The following is a 14,711-nucleotide window of genomic DNA, read 5'->3' as shown; positions in this document are numbered from 1 at the left end:
ATTATAAAGGGCTTGGGGATATAGCTCAGAGGTAGAGCACTTGCCTAGCATTTGCAAGACCCTGGTTTCAATTCACAGTACTGCCAAAATAAATAAATAAATAAATAAATATTAGGCACAGTAAGAGATTAACAACAACTACTACTGAATAAAATAGAGCCCTATACTGTAATTAAAGTTATGTGAATGTGGTCTCTTTCTTTCTCTCTCTAAAAATATCTTAATCCCTCATTGTACTTTAGTACTATTTTTGGATCCTGGTTGACTTTAGATAACTGAAATTGTGGAAAGCAGAACCTGGGATAAGGGGGAACTACCACAACTCAATTATACTACCTTTGGTACCCAAGTTTACACATGAATTTGATAGAAGGAGGTTTTTCTTTTCTTCTTTTTTTTTAAATATTTTTTAGTTATACATGGACACAATATCTTTATTTTGTTTATTCATTTTTATGTGGTGCTGAGGATCAAACCCAGTGCCTCACACATGTGAGGCAAGCACTCTGCCACTGAGCCACAACCCCAGCCCAGAAGGAGGTTTTTCTATACTCAGAATTATTACATGCATTGTTGTATGATCTTTAACCCAAGGTCACAGCAGTTAAAAATGGAGCCAACGAAACTCCCATCAGATTTATACCTCTATGTTAAATACACTTCCTCATGTTGAACTCTGCTATACAGCTGAAGAGTGTAACCAAATAGCAAGATTTAATTCCATTCCTTATAAATGCATGTCTGAATGTCCCTGCTCTGCTTTTCTAGAAGTCTGATTTTAGAAAAACTAAAATCAAACTTCTAGAAAAGTTTGGCCATAGAAAAACCTTAGAATCTTAGAAACACAAAAGACCATCTCTAATTTCTTAGCTGATTATATTAAGGCAGAGAGATATGCTTTATTCAAGATGTATAGTAGCAAGGCTAAGCCTATATCTGAAACTGATTTCTTAATCCCCATTTTAGTGCTCTCATCCTGATAATTATTTAAGAGTGACTTCTTTTAGTGATCCCATGTAAGTATTAGTTTTGTTGAACCTGGTCAATCAGTTGAAAGATTCCTTCATCTTAACTTTTACTAAAAAAATGTGGATTTTTGTTTTAATTTTTTCCCAAGTAAGGTATGAAACTGATTTTTTTCCTCAAGAAACTTATCCATAATTTTCTTTTGTTTTTGTTTTGGCACTGGAAATTGAACCCAGGGGAGCTTTACCATTTAGCTACGTCTCCAGTTCTCCTTACTAAAAAAAAACATATATATATATATATATATATATATATATATATGTATGTATTTCCTTTTTTAGTTGTTAATAGAACTTTATTTTTATTTCTTCATATGTGGTGCTGAGAATCGAACCCAGTGCCTCACAATTGCTAGGCAAGGGCTCCACCACTGAGCTAGAACCCCAGCCCTCTTTTCTTTTTTTTTTAAATTGATTTTATTTATTTTTTAAACTAATTTTATTTTTTTAATATTTATTTTTTAGGTGTAGATGGACACAACACAATCCTTTTATTTTTATGTGGTGCTGAGGATCGAACCCCGTCCCACCCGTGCTAGGCGGGCGCTCTACCGCTGAGCCACAATCCAGCCCTGATTTTATTTTTTAAATACACGACAGTATAATGCATTACAATTCTTATTATACATATAGAGCACAACTTTTCATATCTCTGTTTGTATATAAAGTATGTTCACACCAATTCATGTCTTCATACATGTACTTTGGATAATGATGTCCATCACATTCCACCATCCTTGCTAATCCCCTGTCCCCTCTCTTCCCTTCCCCTCCCTACCTTACTATGAGTCAGACTCCTTATATCAGAGAAAACATTTGGCATTTGTTTTTTTGGGATTGGCTAACTTCACTTAGCATTATCTTCAGCTCCATCCATTTACCTGAAAATGCCATGATTTTTTTCTCTTTTATTGCTGAGTAATATTCCAATGTGTTTATATGCCACATTTTTTAATCCATTCATCTACTGAAGGCCATCTAGGTTGGTTCCACAGTTTTAGCTATTGTGAATTGTGTTGCTATAAACATTGATGTGCCAGCCCTCTTTGTACTTTTTAAGACAGGGTTGCTGAGACTGGCCTCTAACTTGCAATTCTCCTTCCTCAGCTTCCCAAGTAGAATAGGTGTGTGCCATCATGCCCAGCATTATCCCTCTTGAATGTTAAATTTTTCCCCCCAGTGCAGGAGATAGAACTCATGACCTTGCATGTGCTGGGCAACTGCTCTACTACAGAGCTACATCTCTAGCCCTTAAATACTCATTTTCCTTCCTCTGGGAAGATATCAGCATGTAATTTATAAATAGATGACAGTATGAAGCACAGAGCCACAGGTAAACTAATTTTTTGTCTAGACTTCCCTAGAGAGTCCCTGGATAGGTATTTGTGTCAGAAAATATTTCAGGATGAATGGTTGGGTTAAGAGAAATGTAGGTGGAATTCAACATCTTGGATTAAACTGTTTTTCAAGACTCCACTTAAGAGCAGTTTACCAACATGTTACCAATTAACATATCAAAGAAGAAAATGGCCTGGGCATAGCTTTCTGACTAATTACTTTTTTTATATTTAGGTGGGGAAAAGTGGCAATGTACCAGCAGGCACTACGGTGGATAGTACCATCACCCATCCATCTGAGTTTGACTTTTACCTTTGTAGTCATGCAGGAATTCAGGTAATTTGAAAGCTGATTCAGATCATTGGCCTGATAGGAAGACATTTGCAAAATTTAGCAACTAGCTTGAGTAGACTTGTTATTAAATATTATGCTTAACTCTTTAATACTTATATTTTAAAATGGTTATCTTTTGGTCTGGGTATCTGCTTGTAGGTGTGCTAGGGAGTAATACTTCTGAGTATGAGGATTAGGTTTCAGTTTTCCTCTCAAGTAGTCCACCTATGTTAGAAAAACGTTAATCCTAAAACTCTCTCTCCAGGGAACCAGCCGCCCTTCACATTACCAGGTCTTGTGGGATGACAACTGCTTCACTGCAGATGAGCTCCAGCTACTGACTTATCAGCTGTGTCACACCTATGTGAGGTGCACACGCTCAGTCTCTATTCCAGCCCCTGCATATTATGCCCGGCTTGTAGCATTTAGGGCAAGGTATCATCTGGTGGATAAAGATCATGACAGGCAAGTTTCTCAGGCACAATAAAATCTTTTTCTATTTTACCAGCATGTTAAAAAAATTAGATACTACAGAAAACTCTGAAAGATTTAAGTTTCCTTTTAGGGCTTAAATTGCACAGAAGAAATATAATTGCCTAAGCCTGTGAGAGCTCATAGTGTAACTTCTGGTCCAAGAAGTGCTCAGTCTTGTTTATACTTGTATTGTGTCTCTACAGGAGTCTGATTTGGAGCTGCCTGTGGGTTTCCCATATAGCAAATACATTTCAGTTCTGATTAGGTCCTGAGTAACCTCCAACAGTACCCAGCACAGTGCTCCTATCAGAGCAATCACAAGCCTGTAGATTCTACTTCATGCAAGGGGGTGTCCTGACTAGATCACTTTAAAAAAAAATTTTTTTTAGTTGTTGATAGACCTTTTTTTATTTGTATGCTGAGAATCGAAACCAGTGCCTCACATATGCCAGGCAAGTGCTCTACTGCTGAGCTCCAACCCCAGCCCTGACTAGTTCACTTTGTCTTTGGTACCCTCTGGAAGAATGCACCAGAGTGAACCTGGGTGTTGGTAGGAGTGGAGCCAGACCTTCTCACCCCCAAATAGGGATCCCAAGAGAATCAGACATTTTGACCTGTTACTGAGCTACTATTAAATAGCTAAACAAGCCCTTTGCATTAATTTTCTTTTCCAAATGACCATCTGTGAAGTGTAGCCCTTTCTGGGCTCTCCCCCAAGTCTGAATTCAGCTGCTAAATAGTAGACATTCCACTGCAAGTCTATTTCTGTAAGGGTTGAAAATACACTATTATGGAAAATGCCCAGCTGTGGCTTTGTACCTTTCATTCTGTAATATACATTCATTCATTCAACACATTTATTAGGTATTGACTGTGTGCCTGGTACTCTGCTAGGTGCTAGAAATACCAAGATGAGTAAGACAGGCTTCCTGTCGATGGGGATTTTATATTTCAGTGTGGGAGACAATACAGGCAAATATAGAAGTGCAGACAGTCTGAATCAATATAGATAAAAGTGCAATAGGAGATTTATAGCTAGCTGAGAATATAGCTGGATTTGGCTCTATGAAGAAGAGAGAAGGATTCTTCCAGGCAGTGAGAACAATGGGCATAAAGGAGAGAAATCAAGTGACATGTTTGTCTGGAGCATATTAAGGGGAAACAGCAAGCCTGAGGCTGGAAAAGTATGTTAGAGCAAGATTGTCTTGTTAAATGTAAAAAGGTCTTCCTTGGATAGAATACACAGGATTTAACAGTATTGAGTATGAGTGGCAGAGGAGAGGATAAAATAAAAGATGAAAGATTTTGAACCTAAATGATAAGGATAATAATGTGAAGAGAAGTTAGAAGAGAACTCTTTATATCACATGATATTCTTAAGGAGTATATTTACAAGTTGTTGTTACCCGCCCACCCCCCAAAAAAAAAAATTTCAGAGGCCTCTCTACTTGTCCAAGGTTGTGTAGCTAGGAGGGGAAAGCAAGAAAAGATGGCTGTGCAGTAACATCTGCAGTGTCTACTATGTTCCAGCACTGTGCTAGGCACAGAGATTCATTCATTCAAAAGTTATTGAGACTATATTATGTGCTAAGCCTTACGGATACAGTGGTGAGAAAAATGGACAAAGTTCTTACTTTCTTTGAATTTACACTCCCGTGGATAAAGAAATAATTACTCAGTTAATAATTTTATTTCAATTGTGTTTAGTACCCTAAAAGAAAAGTACAGGATTCTATAAAACAATATTCCAGAAGATCCTGACCTGGACTTAAGAGGCAGGAAAGATTACTATGTAGAAAATGACATTTAACTAAATGAAGCCTAGTAGGAATTAACCAGACACAATGGTCATAGGAGTCCTTATATAGGTATCATTAAAGATTTGACTCTTATAGACATTATTTTATTTAATTATTGTAACCACCCATTAAATAAGTTGCATTACATTTTTTTTCAGTTGATGTTTAGAGAGACATAAATTATTAAAGAAACCCCAGGCTTGAGCCTAAGATCTTCTTGGATCCAGTATCATTTGTGCTGTTTGAAACAGGTGAAGTTTGAAGCACTGTTCTATGATCATATGTGTTTTTTTTTTCCTTTATTCTCGTTACAGCGCGGAAGGCAGTCATGTGTCAGGACAAAGCAACGGCCGGGATCCTCAGGCCTTGGCTAAGGCTGTGCAGATTCACCATGATACCCAGCACACAATGTATTTTGCCTGAGAGTCTCAGAAAAAAAGAACTCAACCAGTTTGGTACCCCATACAGCCTCAAAATGTTTCAAATGCCTACCGCCTCTAGATAGAGCCAAGCTGACTTCAGTTGGTCTTCTACCAGCAGCTCGGAATAGTTGCACTGAATCTATACTTTGCAGCACTGTCTGATGCATCAACAAATTGAGCCATTTTTTTAAAGTAATAGATACTCATAGATTGTCTTTTCTGATGCATTGGACAGAATTTTTACCTCAATGTGCAAAGGCTGATCAGCCTGAACTTTCTAAAGGACTTTACAAGAAAGGTTTCTATGGAATATTTTGCTAGCTGTGGTGTTCACCGCATCCCTCTAGTCTTATAAGAGAAGATTATTCCTTTTTTTCTGTGTTTATTGAGTGGGGTGTATGCATAAGTGGGAAAGAAAAACCAAACCAACTACTTCAGTTCAGTGTAACTAATTGGATGAGCCCATAGACTTTTTAATGGAGATTTCTGACTTTACCACTGTAAATGCCTTTAACGAGCATTAATTTTTGAAAGTTTTACAGAGTTTTATTAGTTTTACTACTTTATCTTATTGATCTCTGCAGACTTGTGCTGGTGCAAGTATAGACTGCTAGGCAATTGCACTATATTTGGCTGCAGATTCAAATAGGCACTTCTCTTATTCAGTTGACTTTAATGAATGTGTGACATAAACAGATGAAATGCATGTCACAGTGACAGATAATACTGCCATGGAAAAAGTACATGTTTCTCCCTGTTTGAAAAAAAAATTAGCTTTTAGTATTTTTCCAAGTTTTCAAAAGTGCCCATTTTATGCTGCTGCGGTGTGATTTGTTAGATCTAAATGATTTTTAAACTTTTCTCATAGAAAGTTAACTTTGGCAATAAACATTTTTTAAGGTCCCTCCTCTTCTTCCCCCAATGATGTAGTTTTCTAGATGAGATTTCGGTATGATTTTATCAGCTATTTCTTATATATCATAATCTGGCAATTTCTGAAACCAGTCAGAAAAGACATATATTTCCATGCCTTTTGAAAGAATTGTTTTTTACTTGTTTTATAGTCACAATCGGTGTCCTGTCATTTTGTTCTAAAATAAGCTAGAACCAGGATGCTTCCTTATTGGATAGGGTTTGCCAGTGATGTTGCACTTGCAAAAAATGTACCAGCATTGAACATTTTTTCCTGGGAATCAAGTTTATTTACATAATTACTTGCAGTGCATTTTTTTTCCTTTTTCTTTCTCTTTCAACCTGAAACGTACTTGGGTTTTCCTTCCTTTTATTCAACTAAAACTGTGTAGAAAAGGTTGATTTTTCTGAAGATTCTGGAACCCACTCACAGGGAGACAGGATTCCTTTCTTGCCCAAAAAAGGGAGTTGATCTAAAGCAAGCATCAATTAAAATGTAAGGGAAAATATATTCTGTATTTAGTGTAGATAATACTTTGTAATGGACGACAGTTACATAGAGTCTTGTTAGTTCCAGCCAGTGTTTCCCAGCCCACATTTTACTGATTGATTTATTCTCCATCCTGGAACCACCGGAGTGAGAGATTAAGGGCCCTCGAGGAGCCATACTCCATTGGCTGAGGAAGATGCTGGGGGAAGAGACAGACACAATGTGGTGAAAACAATTTTGCCGCTTGTCTGGAAACTGCTGGTGGGAAACACTGGATCAGATGGTGAAGGATGTTTGCTTGAACTCATTAGTTGGTCCAAATCTCTTAAACTGGCCTTCTCAAAATCCCAGCAATATAAAGCACTGTTTTTCTTCAGTCTTTTAAACAAGCTTGTAAATACATTGAAGTTTACATTTCCATGTGCTGTTGCTCAGCGGCGCCACAAGTGTTTGCTGAGACTGGTCTCTGAGTGAGAGTTTTATAATATCTATCAAGTCCTATAGCTCATTACCATGAGTGCAGATGTCCTTAATCTCTGCAGATAGTGGGAAGAAAGCAAGTTCTGTGACTGAAGCACAACATAGGCAGGAGAGAAGAGATGGCAGATGTTAATTTCTTAAGATTTTTCCCTTTTTTGCAAATACCTCACTTGGATAATACAAATCAGGACATGTTGGTGAGGGGCTGGCTGCTGCTTTTATTCACACTTGTTCAGGGAGAGCACAGAAAATACTCTTCAGCATGGCCACTCTGGACCCAAGAGGAGGAAAAAAATGGAAGCTTTTTAGGAGAAGAAGGACTCTTGGTGGCTGACTGGCTGGCCAGCAGGCACCACACCTGCACTTGAGTGCCTCGGGCTTGCTTCTTAAAAAACGCACAGAACGCTCACCATCTCCTGGCATCTACGGAGCAGGGAGCAAGGCCGAGTGCCCAGAAGCCCTGATACGCTTGCCTGCAGTTGGGCTGTATGCTCAACCTTGAACTGTACCATTTGTAGACCTCAGTCAGTCCTAGTACACTGGGGCCAATCAGTGTGGTGGTGGAGGAAAAGCCGGGAGGCCTATTTTTATAGGAAAACAGTACCAGTAAGGGTGCAATGCTGTCATTTTGGACAAAAAGAAGTAGGATTATTGGGGAAAAACTTGCTGAGGGGTGAATCTTTAAAAGATAATTACTGCACAATCAGAATTGCAGCAATTCCATTGCAAGCAAGTCTGAATGCATAGTTTTAATTTAATTTGGCTTGACAAGCCAATAGGTAAACCCCCTTGGGACTGACTGAATCGTTATGCATGTGTCAATCAATGGGAGGTGTGCATTCTCTAGAAGTAGTGTTAGGCTGTTTGGTTTTTTAAAAATGCAGCCTGTTTAGGCACTGTCATGTGGTGTGAAAGATTTAAATGTAGCAATGCTAAAGAGTAACAATTTGAGGATAAGGAGCAGGACATTAAGAGAGTGGTGAAGACCCAAATGTTGAACTAATTATGTTTTGTTGTTGTTATTGTTAGCTGTTATAAAGCGAAACAGCTGGTGTAATGCAGCCAGCATTCTGGGCAGGCAGAACATATTCATTCTTACTGTAAATTCTATTTGCTGCTTCCAAAGGTGATGATTTACATGCAGACATGTTCTATATGGTCTGTATTTTAGGATCTGGTGCCCAGCCTATATCAGAGCTTACCTGTCTGGCTGAGCTACCTATCCCTTCCCATGGGCAAAGGTTTAACAAAGCTCACCCTCTCCACCCTGTCCTAGCAACCCTTTATGGTGTGCTGTAAGGTTTTCTTGCTCAATAGCAAGGTGGTTACTCTGCTTTCATTTTAAGAAGGTGGAGGCTGAGGGCATTGTATCAATACTGCTTCAACTCCAAGAATTTTTCCTTGTAAAATTAAAGGAAAGAGCTTGTTATCTACCAATTAACCGTTTTCTTATCCCTTGCTATTGACATATTCATGCTCTTTCATGTCTAGTGGCTGAAAATGTTTGCATTGGTTCATTTGACTAATGGTGTGATTTTTGTTCCTCTACTGTTAGACTTGTAATGTTTTAAAATGTATTTTATTAAATTTGGACTGGATGTATGTCTCTAGCAATACGAGGTACTTTCTAAGCTATTAAGGGAGGGGTTGTATCCCCATGTGGAGATAAGATAATGGTTGTTTAAATTTGCAAATTTTTTTTTGGCCTGCAGGGATATTTTGTGTTCATGTGTCCAAAAAAAAAAAAAAAAAGAGAATAAATTGGCATTCTTGTGCCAAAAGTTGTTTTTCTTGTCAGTTGTCTAATAACTATGGAGTACACTGTAATGGCAACACACATGTTGCTTTTTAAAACCAATTTCCTCAGCTTGAAAAATTCGACAAAGAAGAAAAATGGGAAAACTTTGTTTTGAACTTCTGGGTCACCGTATTTTAGGAATTGCTATATGAGAATTTTAGAAGAGTTTCTCAGCAACATTTCACAAATGGAAATTTTTATAAGATTCATCAGAATTTTGGATTCAGCTCTCAATGGGAAGATCTATTTCAGTGAGGCCTTAAGAAAAATTTAAGTCCCAAGACAGGGCCGTGTCCACATACTTACATTTAAAAGACTGAGTTCTCCAGGAAGTTTTCTAAATCCAACCAACCTGAGGTTTTCCAGTCTCATGTTTTTTTTTTTAAATTTAATTAATTTACTTATTTATTTTGAGATAGGGCCTCACTATGTTACCCAGTCTGACCTAGAAATCTCTGCCCTCCTGCCTCAGCCTCTCAAATAACATGTGCCAGTGTGCCCAGTTCATTTCTTTTTGGAATTCCTTACCAACAAAACCCTTTTGCTAAGTCATGGTAAGGAAATGTGGAAATTTTCAGATATGGCCCTTACTCTCATGGAACTTTACAGTACCAGAGAAGAAAGTCTTGCATATAACTAACTCTACTAGAAGGTGAGTTTTTCTTTTTTGTTTTTCTATCAGCACAATATTTCCTTCATATTTGTCACTTATCAAACATTTATCATGAACTCGGTACATGCCAAACTGTACTTAGGTTCTGGGAACACAGAAGAGCAAAATCTCATTTTTTATTTTCTTGTAGTATCGAACATAAGGCGCTCTACTGTTGAGCTATGTCCCCAGTCCTTTTTTCATTTTTTATATTGAGATAGGGTCTCACTAAGTTGCCCAGGCTGGTGTCGAACTTGCCATCCTCCTGCTTCTCAAGTATCTAGGATTATAGGTGTGCACCACCACACCCTGCTGAAAAGAGTTCATGCTAGCTAGCCTTTTTCCATCTGTGGTGCTACAGGCTGAGAAACTCTCCTCTAAACTCCCAGCTGTGCAGTTAAACCACTCACTGCCGTCAGTGCAAGTCTTTTGATGCAAGAAGACTGTCAGGATCATGGAGCACTGCAAGCATAGCTCATAACTGGGCTCAGCAAGATTAACTGAGGTCTGCTGGAGATGTTCGAGCCACGTGTGCTGCAGTCCGTTCCTGGAGCCTTTTCTGCTTCTGTGCAAGGAGCTGTTTGCTGGCTGGACATCTGGTCCATGTGAAGGGTGGTGGTGATGTGGCCCAGATTTACACTATCAGTAAATTCATCTCCAAAGCTCTGGTGGTCTATTACCAGAAATATGTGGATGAGGTTTCCAATGAGGAGATCAAAGACATCCTCATCTAGTATGGTGGAACATGACAAGCAGCTGACCCATGTTGCTGTGAATCCAAAAAGTTAGGGGGCCCATCCTCTCTTCTAGAAATCCTATGGGCTAGCCCATCACAAGGATCAGGATTCATCTTTGTAATAATATATAATTTTAAGGTTAAAAAAAAGTTCATTCTAATATGACATGGGGTGGAGGAGGAAGCATTGAGATTAACAGTATTGGAGTGCCAAGTGTATGTCAGTCACTTTATGTTGACATCTTTATACACACACACACACACACACACACACACACACACATATATATATATTTTTTTAGTTGTAGTTGGATACAGTACTTTTTTAAAAATTTTTATGTGGTGTTGAGGATCGAACCCAGCGCCCCGTATGCACTAGGCGAGTACTCCACTGCTGAGCCACAACCCCAGCCCCTCTATTGACATCTTTAGTCCCAGCAACAGTCCTTTGAGACTGACAGTAGTATCCACTTTTAAAGATAAGGAATCATGAGGCTAGAGGTATAGTTTGGAGATACAGCACGGGGCTCCCATGTGTAAAGCCCTGGGTTCAATGCCCAGTACCACAACCAACCCCCCCCCACCGAAAAAGAAAAGATCTGAAAGTATCCACTAGAATTTGCAGCAGGAAAATTAGAGGTGACCCTGGGGAAAGCAATGTCTGTTTTTTTCAAGGGGGCAGACCTTGACTTTAGAAATCTGAGGAAGCTATAGTACAGACCCTCTAGTTAGTGATTGGATGTAACAGGAAAGAATGAATTTCAATGTTAGCTGGAGTGGGAAGTAGTTCATTTTTCAGAATGGGAGAGATTTCAGCATATATATGCTCTGGGTAAGGAGCAAATAAAGAAGCAGAAATTGGAAATACTGGAAAGGAAAAAAAATGATAGAGGGAGCACTTGAAGGAAGTTAGAGGGAAAGATCCAACACATAAGCAGAAAAACTGAGAAAAACAAAAGTGGGAGGAGGCTGTATGTCATAGCATTTTCTAACTTTTTTGAACTATAATGTACATATAATAAAGTATCATAAGTTATCAGTTCAAATCATAAGTTATCAGTTCAAATTTTCTCCAAGGAAAGACATTCATGTAATGCTCAGCCAAATTTAAAAACAGAAACTTATCAGTGCTCCAGAAGGCCCCAGGACCACTAGAAGTGGTAAGATAGTCACTACCTAAATCTATTCTTCCTAAAGTTAATCACTCTCTTTTAAAAACAGTTTTAATGAGGTTAATTGATATATATATAAAGCTGCACATATTTAATGTATACGATTTAGTAGATTTGAACATATACCTGTGAAACAGATACTGCAGTCAAGATTATAAATATATCCTTCAATAGCCACAATTTTTTTAAGGTACTGGGGATTGAACCTAGAGCCTGGTGCATGCTAAGGAAGTATTCTACAACCTAATTACATCCACAACCCTTTTAATTTTTTATTAAGAGTCTTGCACAGTTGCCCAGGTTGGTCTCAAACTTGTGATCCTCCTGCCTCATCCTCCTAAATTGCTGCGATTACCGTTCAGGCCTTTGTAGAATCCTCTCCCATTGAGTGCAAATAGGACTTGCAATTTGGTTTCTAACCAACAAAATATGGCAAAGGTGATGGAATGTCCCTGTGATTACATTGAGTTCTATGAGACACACTCTGCCTTACTCACTCTGGAGTCATTCCTCTCTCTGTCTTTCTCCTTGCTGGTCATATTAGAGAAACCCATGTGGCAAGGACTTGTGCGGAGGCTGTAGGAGTTAAGGATGTCCTCCAGCTACCAACCAAGAAAAAAACAAGTTCCCACTTACACAGCTGCAGAAAACTGAATGCTGCTAACAACCATGTGAGCTGGAAAGTGGATTCTTTCCCAGTCAAGGCTCCAGATGAAAACCAGTTCTGGCCTTTGACCACTTGCTTTTCAAAACAAGTGCCAGGTGAATTTAAAGTAGGTCATCTTTTCAACAATTGATGCTGGAAACAATTAAATAAAGCTAAACCTTTATTTCTCACCACACTAAAACATTAGCTCAAAATGTATCATAAACCTAAATGTAAAAGGTAAATATAAGAATATCTTAGTGATCTTGAGTTTGATAAAGATTTTAAAAAATGTAACACAAAAGCATCAACTATGAAAGTAAAATATCAATACACTGAATTTCATCAAAATTATTTTTTGTTCTTCAAGAGACCTGTTATAAGCTGGGCAAGGTGGCACACACCTGTAATCACAGCAACTCAGGTGGCTGATGCAGGAGGATCACAAGTTCAAAGCCAGCCTCAGCAATTTAGAGAGAAGCCTTGAGGAACTTAATGAGGCTGTGTCTTAAAATAAAAAATAAAAAGGGCTGGGGACGATGGTTAAGTGTCCCTGGTTCAATCCCTAGTATAGAAATAAAAATTTAAAAAGTTATGCACTTACTCGTAAGACCCAAACATTTTCCTCCTAGGTGTTTACCCAAGAGAAATTAAAATATCCAGAGACTTAGAGACAAATGTTCATAGCAGTTTTATTAGTAATGGTCCCAGAGTACAAACTATCCATAAATCCATCAACATGTGAGATACATAAATTGTCATGCTGTATATCCATACAATGGAATACTACTCAGCAATAAAAAGAAAGGAACTATTGATACACCCAAGGGTGAATCACAAAGTAAAGTAGCAAGTGAAAGAAGCCAGGCTCTCCTCCCCTGCAAAAATGTTCCGGTATGAAAACAAACCAATGGCAACAGAAAGTATATCAGTGGTTGCAGAAGAGAGGAGGAGGAGGAGGAATAGGAAGCAAAGCGACAGAAGGAAACTTTAAGGGGCAATGTGTATGTTATTATCTTGATTGTGGTGGTGGTTGCTTGTGTGCACACTTATGGTAAAACTCATCAGATTGCACATTTTAAATACGTCCGGTTTACTGAGTGGCAATTACACAGCAATAGAATTTCCGGGGTTAGGGAAGAGTAGGAATTCTAGATTTCTGTAGACCTAGTATCTCACAGTAAGGGTGGAGAGAGGGAGGTCGCGCATGCTCAGATCTTCCTCAGTGCTCACCAATCAGATACTTGTTGCGCGACGGGGCGGGGCTGGCGTGGAATGCAAACCCACGAGGACTCTATCGTGGAAGGAGTGGAAGGCGAGCCCGCCCAGCTAGCAAGTCCCTCTGAGTTCTCTAGGGTTCACAGGACTTTGTGGCTTTAATTCTGAGGGCACAGCGATTGAAGGACTCTATGCAGGCAAGTGATTTAATCTGGAGTCAGAAACATTTTGAAGTTGCGTGGAAAATGGACTCAGGTGGTTGGGAAACGACCTCAAGAACAGGCTGAGGAGCTATATTATTATTATTATTATTATTATTATTATTATTATTATTATTATTAGATGCCTGGGATTGAACTCAGGGGCACTCAACCACTTAGCCACATCTCCAGTCCTGTTTTGTATTTTTATTTAGACACGGGGTCTCACAGAGTTGCTTAGCGCCTCGCCGGTTGCTGAGGCTGGCTTTGATTTCGCAATCCTCCTGACTCAGCCTCCCGAGCCTTTGGAATTATAGGCGTGCGCCACCGCGCCCAGCCTAATATATTATTAATTAATTAATTTTTGTCAATCTTTCCATTCAACCGTGAACCCTGCAGAGAAAGGACTATCTCATTTTTAACCTCCAAAGCATCCCTTCCCTACCCTTATCTCTTTGCCCTCTCCTGTGGTTCAAACTTTTTTGTCAAGGAGTTGGCTAATCTCAGGTCACACAGTTTGTAAAAGTAAGGATTCAGATCTAGCTCTTTTTAACACCAAATCTTGAGGTCTTTGACTTGCTTCTTGCACAATGAGAATCTAAAAAGATTTGGTATTTATTTTAGAATCATGTTGGATCCATGCAATGATGTTAGCCCTAAAATATCCGGTGTAAGTAATGGGGGATTTCCAAGGGTGCAAGGAGGACTTTGTGTGTTTTCCAAAGTCACACAGGATCAATTCAATAAGTGTGACCCACTCTTTTATAAGAACTGTGTTTGGCACAGGATAAATTATGTGTGGAGGGTGAACATTGTACCTGCCCTTGCATAAAACAGACAACAAAAGAGTGTACTTAGTGCTCTGATGGGAAACTTCTGAGATCTTCAGTTTTTATTTTTTTCCTAAAGTTTTGATATTTTGGGGTGGAGTGCTTGCCTGGCATGAGGGAGGCCCTAATTCATCTCTAATCCCACAATAAATAAATAAAATAAATAATAAAATTTTGAAATTTTGT

General features: G+C 38.8%; 1 protein-coding gene across 2 annotated transcripts in view; it reads left to right on the top strand.

The window, feature by feature from the left end:
• LOC124109946 (protein argonaute-4) overlaps positions 1-9,057 on the top strand; it is a 39,812-nt gene extending 30,755 nt beyond the window's left edge. Inside the window, exons 16-18 of one of the 2 annotated variants that reach the window (XM_046468913.2) lie at positions 2,598-2,699; positions 2,962-3,161; positions 5,284-9,057. In XM_046468913.2, the coding sequence (XP_046324869.1) occupies positions 2,598-2,699; positions 2,962-3,161; positions 5,284-5,392 (411 nt within the window). In that variant the 3' untranslated portion in view covers positions 5,393-9,057. The remainder of the gene's footprint in view (positions 1-2,597; positions 2,700-2,961; positions 3,162-5,283) is intronic. The other variant, XM_046468914.2, reaches the window with a different exon arrangement.
• The last annotated feature ends 5,654 nt before the right edge of the window (positions 9,058-14,711 follow it).

This window comes from Marmota monax, unplaced genomic scaffold (genome assembly GCF_021218885.2).
Source record: "Marmota monax isolate L192 unplaced genomic scaffold, Marmota_monax_Labrador192_F-V1.1 WCK01_AAM20220418_F8-fsc00008, whole genome shotgun sequence".
Classification (NCBI taxonomy): Eukaryota; Metazoa; Chordata; class Mammalia; order Rodentia; family Sciuridae; genus Marmota; species Marmota monax.
Note: the sequence above shows the minus strand (reverse complement) of the source record. Positions and strands in the feature narration are given on the sequence as shown.